The sequence below is a fragment of the Furipterus horrens genome, unplaced genomic scaffold (assembly GCF_987537825.1).
Source record: "Furipterus horrens unplaced genomic scaffold, mFurHor1.1.pri manual_scaffold_1, whole genome shotgun sequence".
Taxonomy (NCBI): domain Eukaryota; kingdom Metazoa; phylum Chordata; class Mammalia; order Chiroptera; family Furipteridae; genus Furipterus; species Furipterus horrens.
Genome location: NW_028327171.1, coordinates 82,138,699 through 82,157,162, shown reverse-complemented (window position 1 = coordinate 82,157,162; position 18,464 = coordinate 82,138,699). Strand labels below are relative to the sequence as shown.

The window sequence follows — 18,464 nt, the reverse complement described above, 5'->3', positions numbered from 1 at the left end:
CACTTCACATTCTCATTTATGGCAATTAAACTGGATAAGAAAAAGTCTTATAATTATGCATTCAGCAAAGTACTTACATAGTCAATGGGCCTGAGGGATTTGACTTCGGATGTTGGGCAGCCACAAGAAGTAAGGTCAGCATACAGGCCTTCTTCTAACACACACTGGTTTCTAGAAATGTACTCTTGGTAATGCAGGAGCCAGCTAAAAAGATAAGCCATAAGACATTCAATCAGACTGCATTAGCTGGCAGTGGCAACTCATGATGTTATGGCAGTGGTTCTCAACCTTCCTAATGCCACGACCCTTTAATTCAGTTCCTCATGTTGTGGTGACCCCCAACCATAAAATTATTTTCATTGCTACTTCATAACTGTAATTTTGCTACTGTTATGAATTGCAATGTAAATATCTGATATGCAGGATGTATTTTCATTGTTACAAATTGAACATAATTAAAGCATAGTGACTAATCACAAAAACAATATGTAACTATATATGTGTGTTCCGATGGTCTTAGGTGACCCCTGTGAAAGGGACGTTCGACCCCCAAAGGGGTCGCGACCCATAGGTTGAGAACCGCTGTGTTATGGGAACCGGGGTAGGAGCACAACATAAAAGCCATGGTGCTGACCAGCAGCAGATACCTGCCATCAGTCTAAAAACACAGCTTACCATGTGCCAGACAGAGGCTAAGTACTTTACATATATCATTTCACTGTATCCTCAAAAATTCCATGGGGTAAAACCATATTTTTATAAGCAACACAAGGAAGGCTTGGAAAGGTTAGGTGATTTGCTCAAGGTCTCCCCAACAATTACATGACAGAGCTGAAATCTGAAAGAAGACATTTGTTTTAAACTAGAGACATTAACTTCATTTAGTGCCTTCAAGTACAAAACTCTGGGATCAAAATTATAGTGATTATTAAGGTCTTGAACACATTAGAAGTTGAGGGGGGATAAAAATTTGTATCCTTATTTAACAATGAGCTTGCCTTCAGTCTGGGTGTGTTAGAAGCTAGACTTCTAAAATCACACAATGGTTTATAAAACCATCTGAGAGCTAATTAAGATTATAAAAAAGAAAAAAACCCTTTGGAATCTTTGATATTGAATTACCTTCAATCCAGCAATAATCAAAAGCTTGGTTAAGACACGCCTTTTTGAAAAGAAGGAGCCCAAGGGATAAATGAATTGGTTCTTACTACTTCAGTTTTGGTATGTTTAAGTTCTAGACCTATATTTTAAGATGATCAGAACTGTACTCTGGCTAGACCAGGTTAACTTTGGAAAACCATAGAAATGCTCTGTGATGCTGTAACTTACTGTCATATCTTCTATGGAATAAGCATTTTATGGCCCACATTTATCAAAGGTTTTCAATGTGTCAGGCATGGAGTTTAGCCCTCCATGTACATTACTTATTTAGTCCTTATAAGACTCGTCTGAGGTCACTATTATTATCCTTCCTTGACAGATAAGGAGACTGAGGTTCAGAGAGAGAATCTAGTATGTTTAAGGTTATGTAGCTGGAAAGTGATAGAACGGGGCTCAAATCCAGATCTGTCAAGCATTCCAGGTACTGAAGCAACCACCATGGTTCTAGTATTCTACTTACTGTTTTTTGCATGTTTAGATGATTTAAAAAAATTAAAAGAATATTTCACAACATGTGAACATTATATACAATTCAAGTTTTAATGTCCATAAAGTTTTGCTGGAACACAGCCATGCCTGTTTGTTTATGTGCTGTCTGTGGCTGCTGTTGTACCACAGTGGCTGTGTGGAGCGGCCGGGGCAGAGCCTACAGGGCTCACATGGCTGAAAATATCTACTGCCTGGCCCATTACAGAAAAAGCATGCTGACTGCTGGTATAGAGGATAAGGTGGGAAATGCAGAGCTGAGTGAATGTTGGCAGAGGAGAGGAGGTAGAGGTGTTGTAAGGACCAAGTGGAGAACGGATAGGGGAAATGGGAAAGGTGATGGTAAATCCTAGAAGAGTTTGAACATCTGATGGATATTAGAGAATGACTATGGAACTTAAAGTGGAGTAATAAAAATATTAAATTGAATTTGGGGCAAATAAATGGGCAATGGTTGGTTTGTGGTAATCAATGGAAGTCATACAATACTGGAAGAGGGTTAATTAGGAGACCGAAGTTTCTCAAATGGAAAACAAGTGATCCTAGGCTCTACTGGTTCAGGAGAGGAAGGAAAATTGATGAATCCATGGTATCTTGAAGAATGAAAAACAAGACTTGATGAATTATCAAGTAGATATTTGATACACAGACATACCACTGAACTGTACAGTTAAAATAGTTAAAATGGTAGATTTTATGTTATGCATATTTTACAATAAAAATTCAATAGAGAATACACACACATACTCACACACACTATATATATATATATATATATATATATATATATATATATATATATATTAGCCTTGAAAATTATACAGTTTCATATACATGTGAGATTTGGTGTGTGATCTTGGGGAAACCCTAACTCTGAACCAGGAATCCTCATCTGTGAAATGGGGATGATAAATACTTTAAGCAAACAAGATTTTAAAAAATTTAGGGATGTCTTATCTGAACAAAAACATTAATTTTTATAGCATTCTGTTATGCTATACAATAAACATACAATATAAACATTCAAAATATTTACAAAATAATATAACACTAAGAAAAAAGAAATCACCCTAATGCTCCAAAGGGGGCTAATTAATATTCTGTTTCTCTATTACACAATGGCTCATAATATGAATTGGGAAAAGTTAATATAGACCAACCATCAGTCAATCAATAAATAAAAAACTTTTTAATTTCACTGTGTATGCAAAAAAAATAATACAGGTCAAATATCTGTAAATTTGCAAAGAAATTTAGTTGTTAAACAGCAGAAAACACTCAATAAGCATACTTACCAACCCCGAAGAACTTTGAAAGAACATGGTGTGAATGAAGTCAAGTTGGAAATTTCTTCTGTAAAATCTACGCATTCGCCCTGGAACCCTGGTTTACTGAATGCTTTGAGCTAAAAAAAAAAAAAAACAACACAACGATTATAGAGAAAACAATAGTTTGATAGCATCACAAAAGCAAAATAAAACCTTTAGTTTATCTATTGTCAATTAACCCATATGAACATTTTTCTTAGACTCACATTTTTTCCCCTTATGTTTTTAGGAATGTCATTATTTCTTTACCATTTTCACACATCTGTTGCACAAAATACTGGACCCAGAAGCCCCCAAATAATTCTACCTTTAAGAGTAAATCAGAATCCCTCATCCACTAAAATATGGTCCTTATCCACTGTATCAAACAATTATTATCACCTGGGATGAAACTACAGGTATAAAATAATAAGCAATTTAGAGCTATACACAAAGGAGGTCTGGATTAGTGTGAGGGGTGGCTGGGGTACCTCTTCTCTCTCCCAGTCTCCCTGATCCACTGTTGATAAGAGGGAGGAGGGAGAACGCGAGCACATGCTGGTAAGTGAGCAGGAGCCTGCTGGTGGGAGCCGGAGCAGCTGGAGAAGATGCTCATGATGGGATTAGCAGAAGGTTTACGGGGAAGGAAGAAAGATGCCTGTGTCATCCATTTCAGCTTACAGGATTCAGTTTACTGATAAGAATACCTTATATGTACAGCTTGCAGTTATATACAACTACATTTTTACTTTAGTTCGTTCTGTCAAGAAAAATCCATGAAATCTCAACTGTAATTCCCTTCAGGCCAGAGATATAATATTTGCGACTCTAGTGACCTTGGACCTATAATAAGTGAGAAAAATTAACGAGCCCTGTAAATATTTCATAATACATCAGAGCCTTGAATTAACACTGGCCACAGGTTTGCCCGCACTGACAGGCCTGCACTGGAACTAGGGAATGCAATGAGCCCCTGCAGCATCACCTTCTCCGGCTCATGCTGTTGTGGAGAATAAGGCTTCTCTGAGCTGCGGATGCTCGCCTCCTTCACCTTCCTCTGGGTCCCCTCAGAGGCTGGTGGTCTCTGAGTTATGCGCAATTCTTTCTTGATTATATCATTCTGCTTTGATGTTACTCAGTCTGATACCAAAGATCAGCCAAAACCAGGGAGGTGAGAGAGCCATTGCCCCCTCACCATCTGTGGCCTGCAAGTGACTTCCTACTGTGAAACCAGGCTGTCTTTGTTTTTATTTAATTTTTTATTATTTTTCCATTACCATTTAGCCCCCTTATACCACCTCCCCTCAGCAATCACCACACTGTTGTCCATGTCCATGAGTCCTTTTCCCTTTTTGCTCAGTCCCTCCACCCACCCCTACCCACTAGTTGTCAGTCTGCTATCTATGAGTCTGTTTTGCTTGTTAGTTTAGTTTGTTCATTAGATTCCACATATGAGTAAAATCATATGGTACTCGTCTTTATTCTAATTCTGGTTTCCACCCTAGCAGCTGGGCAACAAGTCCTTCATGTAAGGAGAATCTGGAAGGTACCTCACATTGCCTTTAACACCATGGCTGAAGAAAATTCAAGCTGCTTGGAAGACAGATTTTTAAAAAAAATTCAAGTCTTGAACCAGGCTGTATATGGAGCATTAAAACACCAAGGGACTCCCTGCTGTGAGGAGGCATGATCCAGCAAGTGTCTACCACGGTCCTTTTGGTGCATACAGCGGACAGCAACAAAAAGGACGTCCAAAACAAGACCGACTTCTGGAACGATCTGCTGTATCAGAACAATTCTACACGTCCAGGGAAACTGCCCCTAAATTCCTTGATAAGAGCATGTATTTTGGTTAGTGGCTTTTTAGGCTATTTTTTTTTTAAACTTAAAGGTTTATAAAACATGAGTCTAAAAGTAAATTACATCTTACTTCCAAAAATATGTTTCCTACATGCAGATATTAATTCATAGTAAGAACTGGAAAAGCCACATGAGAACAGAGATCATGACTGTTTCATTCATTACCTGTATTCCCAGTTTAATTATTTTAATTTTGTTGAGCTTAAGATTTATACTTCAATATTTCACCATGAAATGTCAAATCTGGACAACTGACAATGTGAGTTAAACATGCTTCAGATGATGTGTACAGTAGCCGCCTCTACTTTTTGGTTTCAGTTTCTATACCCAGAAGTGTTAAAATTCTCTCACACACAAAATATGTCATTAAGTACCTTTTTGTTTTATGGGTTATTCTTTACCCAAACTAAAAAACAGGGCTTAATGTTGATCTGAGTTTATTTTTACCCCTAAAATGAGATTTGGTTCATCCAAAATTTGGGCAACAGCAGAAAAGTTAACACTTCATTCTGACTACTAGAATAGTTCTTCTAATAATGTTCTTGGGGATGGTCCAGACAGAAAACAACACTGCACGACTTATGAATTATAATAATTAAGCTGTGGTTTCTACTCTTGGTGAAATTAAGTCCTGTGAAGTGCTAGCTGGATAACTATTTCGGTTTCTTTTCTAGATCACTGTAGAGTAAGTGTACAAAACAACTCAGAGAGGCTGCTTAGAACATAGGCAAGGAGTCAGATAAACAAAGGGTGAATTGCTTTCAAACCACTGCAGCCCTCTGCCATCTGGGCATGGCTCACTCTCACCAGTCCCCCAGGTGGAGCTGAACAGAACAAAAGACAGTGTACCACTGGTTTGCAAGGTGTCTTTTCTTGTGTATTACCTTATTTCTTCTTTAGGACTATCCTTTGAGGCAGAAATTATCAATGCTTTATGATGAAGATTTACAGTAATGCTTTTTACTATGTACTTTTCATTTATGATATATATGAATAAATGGAACAGGTCTTTAATCTAACAAGCTAAAAACTCAAGAGCTTATTAACTGACCAAACACAAAAGTTGTACTCAGTTTATCCACAATATCAGAATAATTTTCAAATGTAACTTTAATGATTCATTATTAAGAATTTCTACGAGAAACTTTCTACCCTGTCTTGAAAAGACTTTCTGCTGCTCTTTGGACCTCTCTCGTACAAACATGCTGATTGTTAAACAAAGAACAGTCCTTTTTCCAGTCTCCTGTTACATCACACTGCCACATTCTGTGGTGTTACATACTTTTCCCATCAATTATATTTTCTACAATAAGTGTTTTCCTGATTACTTAGAGAAGGATTTTCTTTACTTGAAGAAGTAGTACTTCCTGAATATTTCTGGCCTTTGGATTCTATAAAGATAATTTGGTTACAGCACTGGTGTTCAATCATACTCATATATGACTAAAATTGTCTTCCTGTTCCCCATCAATAACAACAGTAACCACAACTATTAAAGGATCCTCTAATCAGTCCTGATCGGTGTGGTTCAGTTGGTTCAATCACTGGTCAGGGCACATACCTAGGTTGCAGGTTTGGTCCCTGGTTGGGGCACATATAAGAGACAACCGATTGATGTTTCTTTCTCACATCAATGTTTCTCTCCCTCTCTTTCTCCCTCCCTTTCCCTCTCTCTAAAAATAAAATAAATAAATAAATAAATAAATAAAGATACTGTAATCACTCTAAAATTCAATATGGCCAAATTATGCAAACCAAGAAATATCTAGTTGCTTTTTCTCAGCCAGAATCATGCATGAAATAGAACAGAGCTCAACACTTAAACCCAAACTTCTAATTATGAGGGGAACCCCCCAAAAATTTATAAAAAATTGTGTATTTATTTTTACATGTTTAAACTTCAGTCATCTTCAAAGTACTCTCCATTTGATGCAATACACCTATCGAGATGTTTTTTCCCACTGCTTGGAACAGTTTTTGAATTCGTTGATTTTGATGCCTTTTGGTGCCTCTGCTGTTGTTTGTTTTACCTCTTTCACATCAGTAAAACATTTCCCTTTGAGGACTTTTTTCATCTGGGAGACACAAAAAAGGTGCTTTGGGTGAAATTGGGTGAATAGGGAGGGTGGGGTATGAGGGTCATACTGTTTTGGGTCAAAAACTAAACACTCAGTGTGGTGTGGGCAAATGCACTCATAAGTTACCCATCATGAAATGGGCAAATGTATTGAAAGAGTCTTCAAAAAAAATTCACTGAAGCTAATGTAGCCTCTCACAACAACACCAGCTGGTACATTGATACAGATGAGTTCCTAGAACACTCACCTAGTGGGGCCGCCCCTCCAGAAGATAATTCCGTTTTGTTTTTGTTTTTTTCTTTTTGGGTCTTCCCTTGTATATTTGCAAATAGACTTGAAAAAGATTCTAGAAAAGCAAACTCCTTGGTTGGGTCCAAGGGGAAAACTGGTTATAATTTCTAAAGAACGGTGCCTGACTACAACCTCCTTGAAAACTAAACTCACTGTTATAGATTTAGCTTAGGGTAATTTCTGATTTGGACTTGCTGAGGGGCGGGGTGATGATGACATTATAAACATGATCCACATAGTTTGTTATTTGTCTTGTTTGGGAAAAAAAAAATAAAAGGACGTCTGCTGAATATGAAGAACTCTGTAACGATCCTTTATATTTTGAGTTGGCAATCAGACTTGGTGATTGAGCTTCAGTCAGAAATAATCTTCTCAATAAAAGGTGTTCTATGTTCCAAATGAGACATATCTCATCCTAACATGCTTATACATCAGCAATATTTTTATTAGCATAATCCTCATGATGTATATTAATCTTTATACACATACATTTTCTGGTTTTTCCTTTCTTAGGATGCTTGAAGTTCCCTTTCAAATCATCAGCATTTAAAAAAATTCTGTCTCTTACTTGAACTCTGACATGTAACTTCCTCCTTATTCTGCAGACAGAAAAAAATAACTACTTCATCTGAACACAGCTTCTGAATTGTCACTCTGACAATCACAACTACTTGTAAAGGAGAAAATACTTTTAGTTACTGAATAGGAAGAGAGTCAGCCAATTCTTTTTTTTTTTTATTTGGATAAGTAAAGACAAGCAAAATGTTCTGAAAATTTGGCCCAGTGGAAATATGAGCTTTGATACTGGGTAAACTAAGGAGGCTTTGTCTGCATGTTACCAAATATCCAGCTATCATCAACCTGTCAGAAACGCTTATTTCACAAGGCAATTGCCGAGCCACATCCAGAAAAATGATTTGGGGCTGATTTCACTGGGTGTTTTCTGCTGCTTCCTTTTCTCTTCAAGTTGGGCTGGAAATACTATGAAGAAAATCCTCTGAACAATCTGCCCCAAACAAGGAAGTCCATAAAAAAGAACAGGGATGTAGGGGGAAACAGAGCTTAAAAGAATGTTACTGTTATCTGTACTCAAAACTCAGAAAATATGCTGTTAGGAATTATTCCTGTTTAACTCCTTAACTACTTATATTATGTTGATTCATGTGGAAAAGTGCTTTAAAAGTCTACAGCTGGAGTTTACAAACATTCAGAATAAATATCTGGCAGGAAGTGTCTCCAAATACTACAGCTCGATTATGCAGGATGGAGCAAAAGTAGGTTTACAGTTGTTTGTATGGAAAAAGACATGCAGACTATGATTACAAAAGCTTTCTTAACTCTGTGTTTCGTGTACTCACAACTGCAAACCTACTTTTGCCTCACCCTTTATTTATAAAGAAAATGTTCCCAATGAGCCTGAGTTAATCAGAAAATAAAACCTGAAAACATTGTGAATAGAAACATGGCTAAACTAAACTGATTTGAAATATATAAACACTGACATGAACATGAAAAACATACACTCAAAGCGAAATATTCAGCATTACATAAAGCTAGCAAATGTCAAATAATTAAATCTGATCAATATACTTGACAGAAGATTTTCCAAATTTGTTATTTAAAATGAGACAGAGGAGGCAATCTCTCTCATCTCCTCTTCCTTCTGTAGCTGTACTGCTCATATCATGACAGATCTTTCTTGATGTAAAACCCTGAAAATGTGGTTAGGTAACATCAGATACTAGAAAATGCCTATTTTGCTACTTCTTATTGTGTGAAATGACACAAATTCTAAATCTCAGTTTGCTCATCAATAAGTGGGACTAATCCTGACCTCACAGAGTTGTTAGAAGCACTAAATAAGCACAATTTCATTTTCATCTTTTTCACCTAGCCCCACAATCCCCCTCCCCTCTGACAAGCTGTGTGTTCCCTATGAATCTATTTTGTTTGTTAGTTTATTTTGTTTATTAGATTTCACATCTGAGTGAATTCACATGTTACTTGTCTTCCTCTGACAGGCTTAAGTTGGTGAAGGGATTAAGCAAAAAACAAAACCTCTTAGGCACAGACAACAGCATAGTGATTACCAGAGGGAAGAGGGGGTGGAGGCAGGTAGCAGACAGTATAGGGGGGACGAAGGGTGATGGAGGGAGACTTGACTTGCGGTGGTGAACACATAATATACAGATGATGCATTGTAGAATTGAACACCTAAAACCTGTATAATTTTATTAACTAATGTCGCTCCAATAAATTCAATTAAAAAAGTAAAAAGAAAAAAAAGAGCACAATTTCTAGCCCTCAATGCATAATAAACAAATGTTAGGCTCCAGAGTGGTACATAATCCTTCAAACTACTAACACCAGAAATAAAGAAGTAAGGTTGAAATTTTACTACTACTTTAAAAAGATATCTGATTTAGGTATTAGAAATATATTTACATCATACGTGTGCCAGGACAGCTAGCTACTTCTCCATGGTAAGCCTGCTCCTCCAAAAGCAGCACAACATACTGTGCTGAATAAGAAGAAAAATTCAAGAACAGATGGGCACCGGGAAAGAAAGAGTGGCAGAGGTGCCAAATGACCCCAAAGTGGTCAGAGCTGAACCTCTTAACAGAAGAAAACAAAAGGAACTGGGACAAACCAGGCCCAAACCACCAGAAACGAAGGTGGGCACTCTCAGGCTTGTAGGTGTCAGGCACAAGGCAAACTGCCCTGACAAAGAGCCATAAGAGTTATTTGAGGGAAAGGGCACATATGCTTTTAGTAAACAATTTAACAACCCCAAAGTAAGGCTATTTTTAAACATACCAAGTGTGGAGGCTCATTTATTCCGAGTGGTTCCTGAAAAACATCAAAACATTTAAAAAACTGTAACCATACAATCTTAGTTGTCTTTTTGAAAGTTTTGAAAATATCCTTTTGGGGGAAAAAGGTCCAGCCAATGTACTAGATTCCCGAATTGGCCATGACCCTCAAATAACTTAATGAATTCTTATAATAATTTTGTATTTATTTCTAATTCATTTTGAATAATCCTGTAGCTAGAAGAAAAATGTGGCCCAAACACCCATTAGAACAAGAGTTTGAACTTCCCACCATTCCGTCTCCCATAACTATGTCATGGCCACCCACACTGTCCTGTAGTGTTTGTTATTACCCAAGCTTTTTGTGGAATGCCCTTTCCGACCCCCTTCCATGCCTGGAAAAATTGTTTTTGTCCCTTAAGATATCACTCAAGGCCTTCCCTTCTGTAGCATGGTCCCCAAGTCCCCAGGTTCTAAGTGCTCCCCTTCTCTTGCTCCCCTCCCACTGCCTATATACTTCATTTTCTCACTAATCAATCTATAATCAATTGTCCATACATCTATCTCCTCAGAGAGACAGACTCATCAGGAAAATCTTATCCATCTATCTCCAGTGAATCAGTAGTGTCTGGCTTATCAGAGGCACTAAATAAATGCTGCTCAATGAATGAACTGATCAAATGACAGGGCCATTTCATGAATGTGCTCATACCATGCCTACGGGCTCCTCTATGGAGTCTCCAGAAATTCATATGCTGTTTCATTTTCTCTACATATACATATAAAGTAGTTCAACAACTCCACTTTTAAAAAGCTGGTTCCACATATTCAATTATATGTCATTACAGGCCACCGGCATTAGTTACATTCATACTTAACTCACCAGTTGGATAGGTCGTATTGACATGATTATGTTATTTGATCCTCCCCAGTCAAAAAAGCATTTGTATTTCCCTTTCTCTAAAATGTACTGTTCTCCACAGAAAAACTTCTGCTGGTAGGCAACCCATCTAGTAGGGAAAAAAGGAAAAAGAACAGCAGTGATGTAGAATTGAGGAATCAACAATTTTAAAAACCAAAGAACCTCTCAAGGTTTTCCAGGTACGAGAGACTTACACTCCACTTTTAACGTGAATGGATCTTGTTCCGCTGCCAAAGCCTATTTCTTCTAAGTCAGAGATTTCCTGATTTGTAATGTCAATAAACTTCCCACCTTCCAGGTCAGATTCAAATAGTGTGATGGAAGATTCTATAAAATTCTAAACAGAGGAAGAGGAAAGTTTAGAAAAATATGCGTTTCATGAATTGCTAAATCTTTGCACAATTTTCACATACCTGTGGGATAATTTTCATACACATAGCTCCAGGAAGAATTTTAAATGGCATTGGAAATAATCTCAATAGTCACTACCCCTACATGGTTAAAAAAAAAAGCCTCAATATTTACTTTGATCAGTAAAACAGGACATTTTTATGTAAATGAAAGTCAGTCAACAGTTGGTAGACTGCCAGGACTGACAGGCTATCAGTGAAACTAAAGTCTCACTTATGCCTAAAGAGCAAAAGCTACATAAAATAAAATGGGCAAAGAAGGACAGGATTTTATGTACATAAATGAAATAGAATAAAAGGTCTGCTTGACAAAAGAAAAATTATTAGAAAATTAAATTGGAAGAAAATTAAAAAAACTTTTAATCAGAAAACATATTTGAAACAAAATTATCAAAAAAACTCTAAGACCCAGATTGATAAATAAGCAAAAAACAGACAATTCACAAAAAATTAAACACAAGCAATTGTCTAATTTTACTAGTAAAAATAAATTCAAAATAAAACTGACACAATTATCACTTTTTCAATTAAGATACAGATCTTAAAATCCAGTTTTGTCTGGGAACACTGCTGGTCAAAATATACATTGGATAGCTATTTAAGAAAATAATTAAAAAATGTATTTAAAAGACTGAAATTGTTCCCACCCTTTGAGCCTGAAACTGATTTCTTTTTAAGTTGAGTTTCTTAAAGAAACTAAACAGCAGGCAATTTATATGCAAAGATGCATTACTTGTAATAGTGAAAAGCTGTAAACAATGCATCCATCACTTGAAGGAATAAAGTGTTTTTAACAAGCTAACAGTGAAATATATTCTATACTTACTAATGGCTTGATTTTTTAGAAGATAATATTTATTTATTTATTTTAGAGAGAGGAGAAGGGAGCTAGGAAGAGAGGGAGAGAAACATTGTTATGTGAGAGGTAGATTGATTGGTTGCCTCTTGCATGCCCCCAACCGGGGACCTGGCCTTCAACCCAGGCTTGTGCCTTGTATGGAAACTGAACCTGTGGCCTTTTGGTTTGCAGGCTGGCGCTCAATCCACTGAGCCACACCAGCCAGGTTTAGCCAGGAGTTTTATGTGCACTCCTTTCAAAAGAGCCACCACATGAGATTATATCACTATCGCTCCCATTTTACAAATAAGAAATTGAGTGATATATAATTATACTAACATATATAATGATACATATTAAATAACATATGTATGTGTATATATACACACACTTTTATCAAAACATACCGATATATCTGCCATTTTCTAGATAAGAAATCCAAGGCTTTAACAGCCCATGAGCAATTTGCCTTCAAGTCCCCAGAATAAGCCTCCCAACTAAAGTATGATGTTTGTAGCCTGGGAGCTACATCAACAAACCTGGTTGTATTAACACAGACTTCCATCACCTGAAGTACCTGAACGTGGCTTTTGTCTCTTGCAACCTGAAAATGCGTAACTAGCTCAAGGCAGCTGGGAACCAGTATCAACAGCCACCAACCAAGTCAGGCCCAACCAGGGTGGGAATGTCTTTAGCAGCTCTCAATTATACCGACTTCTCTCACACTCTTGGTGACTCTGGAATGCTCCATCTCTGCTTCTACTTCTTCTACGTCCACAGCTACCTACTCTCTACTCCCTGGTTTTGGGAATGGGAAAGCAAGGATAAGGTGAAAAATATGGCTCAGTCATTGTACAGTAGTCCCTCTTTATATCGTGGTTCACTTATCGCAGCCTCACTGTATCGCAGGATTTTAAAAAATATTAATTTAATTATTTATCGCGGATTTTCTGCTATATTGTGGGATTTTGCGGTACTGTATATGTATGTTGTTAAAGTTACGTAGGCTTAAGAGTGTAGAATACGTTTAAGAACATAAGTAGTGTTTATAAAAGTGTAGAAAAGGTTAATAAGGGAGTGGGAAAAGTTAATAAGGGACTGGGAATGGTTTATAAGTGTGTGGGAAGGGTTTATAAAGCCATAAAATATAAATACTAACATAAATGTAAAGTTCCTACTTCGTGGATTTTCACCTATTGCAGTGTGTGTGTGTGTGTGTGTGTGTGTGTAGAACGTAATACCTGTGAAAAATGAGGAAATACTGTATTATGCTAAATAGGACAAAGACAAAAAAATACAGATTTGTGCATGTGTGCGTGTTTGTGCCCTTTCATTAAAATAACTTGTATTATGATGTGATGTGCTCCACTGACACAATGATTTGCACAGATCATATTGTGTGGGTTGTGGGGGAGTGATGGCAGTGAGGAGGCCGAGCTGGGATGCAGGCTGGGGGCACAGGTCACTTGGCAACAATGCAGCCCAGTGCCGAGTGCAGGAGCAGGAATCCGTTGTTACCGGGTCCGCAGCGAAGCGCAAGTGCTGACAGCATATGAGTTCACAAATAAATTTACTCCCATGGCTTGAGTGTGTGTCCTTCCTGCTCTGTCAACCATTCCCAGGGCCTTCACCAAGGGCCGTGGGAGTCTTCCAAGGGGTGTCATTCTCCTCTTTCCGTCTTCTGCTTTTGTTTACTCATGGCTCTTTGTGCCTTATAGCTTTTGCTTTTCCATCTTTTACTAAGTACACTTCTGAACCACTCTCCTGGTTTTGACCCTCTCTCTATTTTTCCTCAGACCTACCAAATATACGGTATCTGATCTATCTGACCACTTGCCATCAATATGGTGCCCCTTCTGGGCAGAGTTCTAACAAAGAAACTTAACTGCCTTGTTCAGGAGGTGACTGTGACAGGCACTTAGTCATGTCCTCAGCAAGCCCTGTGAGGTTACTAGGTCACTGTCACCCCACTTTCTTAGGCATAATTAAGTAACTTCAAAAGTCACACTGACTTCAGTGGAGCTCTACAGCTCGAGAAGAATCAACAGTGATGAAATGATTGCAAATTTATATTCCCTTTTATTTCTTTAAAGCACTTAAATCCATTGATAGTTTAATATAGTTTTAGGTACAGTACTCCCACTGCTAGAGAAAACTAATGAGCTGTTGCTATAGGACCAAAGATAAGTCTTCATGATTGGTAATTTGATTATTTTTAAATTCCATAACCTTTCTCAGCTGATTGGGCCCTGGAGTTCTTGTGCTACCACCCCCCGTGGGCAACATAACGAAGACACTAGTGAATATCTAGTATGTCCGTTAATTTAGGAGAAATACTGGTCTCTGCAGCATTTCACCTGGTTTCAGAGATCTGAAAAGAGGCCCTAAATCTGAAAATCATAACAAAAGCAGATCCAAAAAAGCTAGTAAAAAACTGAGGAAAACAAGCCTACCAAGACAGTTTTGTTGAGGAAGCCAAGGAATAAAAATTCCTTCCTTAATCCCTGGAGTCTAAATACTGCTATATTCCTTTTGGTCTTGTCCTTTAAAAAATAATCAAGTCCAAGTCAACACATCCGCCTGACTCATTTGGAGTTCAGAACACATTTCTGGTTGTCCTTTACAAAGCACTCGGGACACAGCTCACATTATCCCTAAGGAGCTTGTCCAGGATTTGACCTTTGCAGATATACAGTGTTTTGCACACTAGAGCCAGGATATTAGAAAACTCCACTGTATTATGCAGTTTTCCTCTCTATCCTCTTGTTTATTTTATATTACTTCAACTTAGATCTTAAATATAGCAGTTCACTCTTTCCAAAGTTAGAGACATCTGAGAGTCCATGTGGGTAAATGATGTCTCACATCAGTTCTACCTGGTAATGTATGTAGGTCTGTGACAACCACCAAGTTTTAAATCCTATCTGTAAATACTGTATTATATACTTAAAATTTTCAAAGAGGATAGACCTTGTGTTAAGTCTTTTTATCACACATACACAAAAGTATAATAAAGGAGATGGAAGAAAATTTGGGGAGGTGATGAGTATGTCTACGGCCTTCATGGGAGTGATGGTCTCACAGGTGTAACTTATCCCCAGACTCACTGAGTTGTAGACATTAAATACGTACAGTTTTTTACATGCCAATCATGCCTCAATAAAATGGTTTTTTTAAAGAAAACTTCCCAATTATATGCTGTGTTTATTAGTGAATATAAAAATTTTTAAAGTATAACTTGATAAGCTTTTAAAGCATTTTAATTATATACATATTAAAATGTTAAGTTTCTAAATATGTACAGTTTAGTATTTCATCTGAAAATATTTTACTGAACATAAATTTATATTATAACTAAACTGAAAGTTCATGTAATTATTTATTATATATATGTGTATTATTCTGCAATGTGAGCATATATTTACAGCTACAAATGAAATGCTAATCAACCTTGGGTTGAATGAGATCCAGTTTTCCATTGTTAAGGTGTTTTTTTTAGGCTAACCATTTTGTAAATGAGAAAAATGAATGATACGGCAGAGGCTCCAGAGTAAGGCAGACTTGCCCTCAAATCACAGCTTTACACTCAGGCACTATCTCTTAGCTCTTCAATTTCTGTATCTGTAAGATGGGAATCATGAGTGTCTCGCTGTCTTTGTGAAGATGAAGTGTAAGTATGCATGTAAAGACCTAACAGGTAGTAGATTATTGTAATGACGGTTATGAAGACATCTTTAACTATAATCTAACAACTAATCTTAATTTTAAAAATCTAATTTAAAGAGAACAGAATTTTCTTTGAAGGGTATTTTTACTTATTTACATAAAAACTGTCATCATTTTTGTAAATGCTGCAAATTTTGTGTGCAGCACTAATTAACATGTCAATTTACAATAATTTTTCCAATGGGTATTATCATAGACTACATCAAATATTTCCTAATTATTTAGCTATACAGGACGTGGCAAAAGTAGGTTTACAGTTGTATCTACTTTTGAATACAATAATTATTCTTATATTATTTACTTATTATTATATTGAAAAGGAAATAATGTAAGCCTATTTTGCCCCACCCTGTATAGTTATAAGTATTTGTATCTTTTCACATTTTCTACTATTGGTAGATTTCAACTAGTGACATGAGGTTTTTTTGTTTGTTTGCTTACTTCCTTCACACCATGTCATTTCTTGATAGTCACCAAAAAAGACCCTTCTAAACTACTAATCTAATCAGACTCACTAGGTCTAATTCATCAGTGGCTCCTGGTCAAGTCAAGGAAAAAAAATCTGAACTCCTCAACGTGGCACATAAGGCCCTCTGTTACCTGGTTCTGCACTCATCTTCCCAAGTTCTCCCTAACACCTTGACTTAGCTACATTTCCGAAACACCTCCACCCCCTTTTATTTAACATGGCAGTTTCTCAACCTCAGCACTATTAACTTTTTGGGGTAGATGATTACTTCTTTGTTAGGAGGGTGGGGTATGGGATTGTTCTGGGAAATGTAGATGATTAGCAGTATCCCTGGCCTCTACCCACTAAATGCCAGTAGCAACCCCCCTCCAGGTCATGACAATACAAAATTTCTTCAGACACTGCCAATGCCCCTTAGAGGGTAAAGCCACTCAAGCTGAGAACCAGTGGCATACATCCTTGCCTTTACATATGTTGGTCTCTTGCTAAAACAGCACCTACCTTTCCCCGTCACCCTGTTCTGCATTTCTTCACTTGACTAATTTCTAAACTTGATATTTCAGCTCAGCTGTCATCTTAACTTCTTCCCACTTCCAAGTAGGAGTAACTGACCTTTTTCTGAATACCCTGAGTACTTTGTGCTCAATCCAACCATTGTCAAACAATAGTACACATTTATATAAGTTAACTTCCCTACCTGACTGCCTGCTCTGTGAATCAGGGACTGTCTCTCGTCACTATATCTCCAGCCCCTGGCACAATACAGTTATCAAAGCAGGTGCTCAAAATATGTAAAATCAATAGATGAAAAGCGAATACAAGTATTCTAGAGTAATCATGGCAATTAAGAAAAACAGGCAAGTCACATAAGCAGGTCAGTTTTATGCCCTCAGGTTTTAGAAACATAACCTCATGTTCTATCAAAGGTTATGTCCAGGTTTTATGGAAAGATAAGAGAGAAATTAAGAATTTGGGAGCTAACTCACAGCTTGTAAGTTCCGGAAAGACAAGATGGGGGCACTCAATGCCCCACAGGCACTACTGTCTTCAAAATCTCCTTCTTCAAGCAAGAATTGCTGGCCTTTAAAGTGTTCTTTTTCATAGGCAACCCACCTAGAAATATACAGGACACCAACTGAGCCATTAATAAAACTGTAGTCAAGAAAGCAAGAAAAAAAATCATGATAAAGCACCTAGTTCCACATAACCATATTTTAAAAAGCAACACATTTATTTTGTTAGCATTTACAAAGACAAATGTTATATGTTTCTTGGATCAATAATTTTTATATTCAACAGTTTGGAGGCTTTACCCAACACAAGATTAACTGTTGTAGAATTGCAACAAAGCAATGCTTATTACCTGTATGTGGGGTGGCCGGATACCACATCTCAAAATAGCTGGAGAATAGTTTGTTAAGTAAAAAATAATAGAAAGTACAAATAAGCAATGAAAAAAGTCACAAACCTACACTGAGAGTCAAAGATTATCATTCTTGTTTTACTGATGAAGCCCTTCTGGGAGCAGAGAATAATTACTATTTAAACATTTATTTAGGGTTTAAGTCAAAGGAACCTCTCCCCAGACTTCAGACCTAAAACACATTGCAGGGTTAGCAAAGAGAACATGGGAAATGCAGTTGAGCTGGTATCAGCCCTGGTGGCCTAGAGCTATACAAAGACTTCTGTAAATATTTCCAGAGGCAAATGTTGCTCCCACCATTTTATGAGGGGCGATAATGGAAACAGGAAGCACTGTGGGAGAGTTCTTTTCAGGGACACAGGTTTCTTGACTTGTGATCTAAATCCATCAGTACAGAACACTGATAAGCGCCATTAGTCATTAAGCTCCTCCAAGAAACTTACATTTTATGGCGTAAACAGAGTAGCTGATACAGTGTGAGTATAGATGGCTCAAAATATGCATTGCCCTGCTTAAATCTACCTCCAGCTACACTGGGCACATCCTAAGGATGGCTATTTTGGGCTCCTGGGTTGGGGACTTTTGAATTCTGGAGTTTGAAAAAATGAAGCCTGGTAGGGCTACAACTATTTTTTTCCTTTCTCCACCCCTACTATAGTTGTGAAGATATAAAAAATAGT

At 37.3% G+C, this 18,464-nt stretch overlaps 1 protein-coding gene across 1 annotated transcript in view; it reads right to left on the bottom strand.

The window, feature by feature from the left end:
* The window catches only part of CRYBG3 (crystallin beta-gamma domain containing 3), a 128,759-nt gene that overhangs the window by 25,404 nt on the left and 84,891 nt on the right, over nucleotides 1-18,464 (bottom strand). The window contains exons 12-17 of the mRNA XM_090276047.1: nucleotides 17,348-17,474; nucleotides 11,113-11,255; nucleotides 10,880-11,006; nucleotides 10,001-10,033; nucleotides 2,943-3,052; nucleotides 78-204 (exon numbers count right to left, since the gene is read on the bottom strand). Coding sequence (XP_090132173.1) covers nucleotides 78-204; nucleotides 2,943-3,052; nucleotides 10,001-10,033; nucleotides 10,880-11,006; nucleotides 11,113-11,255; nucleotides 17,348-17,474 — 667 coding nt within the window. The remainder of the gene's footprint in view (nucleotides 1-77; nucleotides 205-2,942; nucleotides 3,053-10,000; nucleotides 10,034-10,879; nucleotides 11,007-11,112; nucleotides 11,256-17,347; nucleotides 17,475-18,464) is intronic.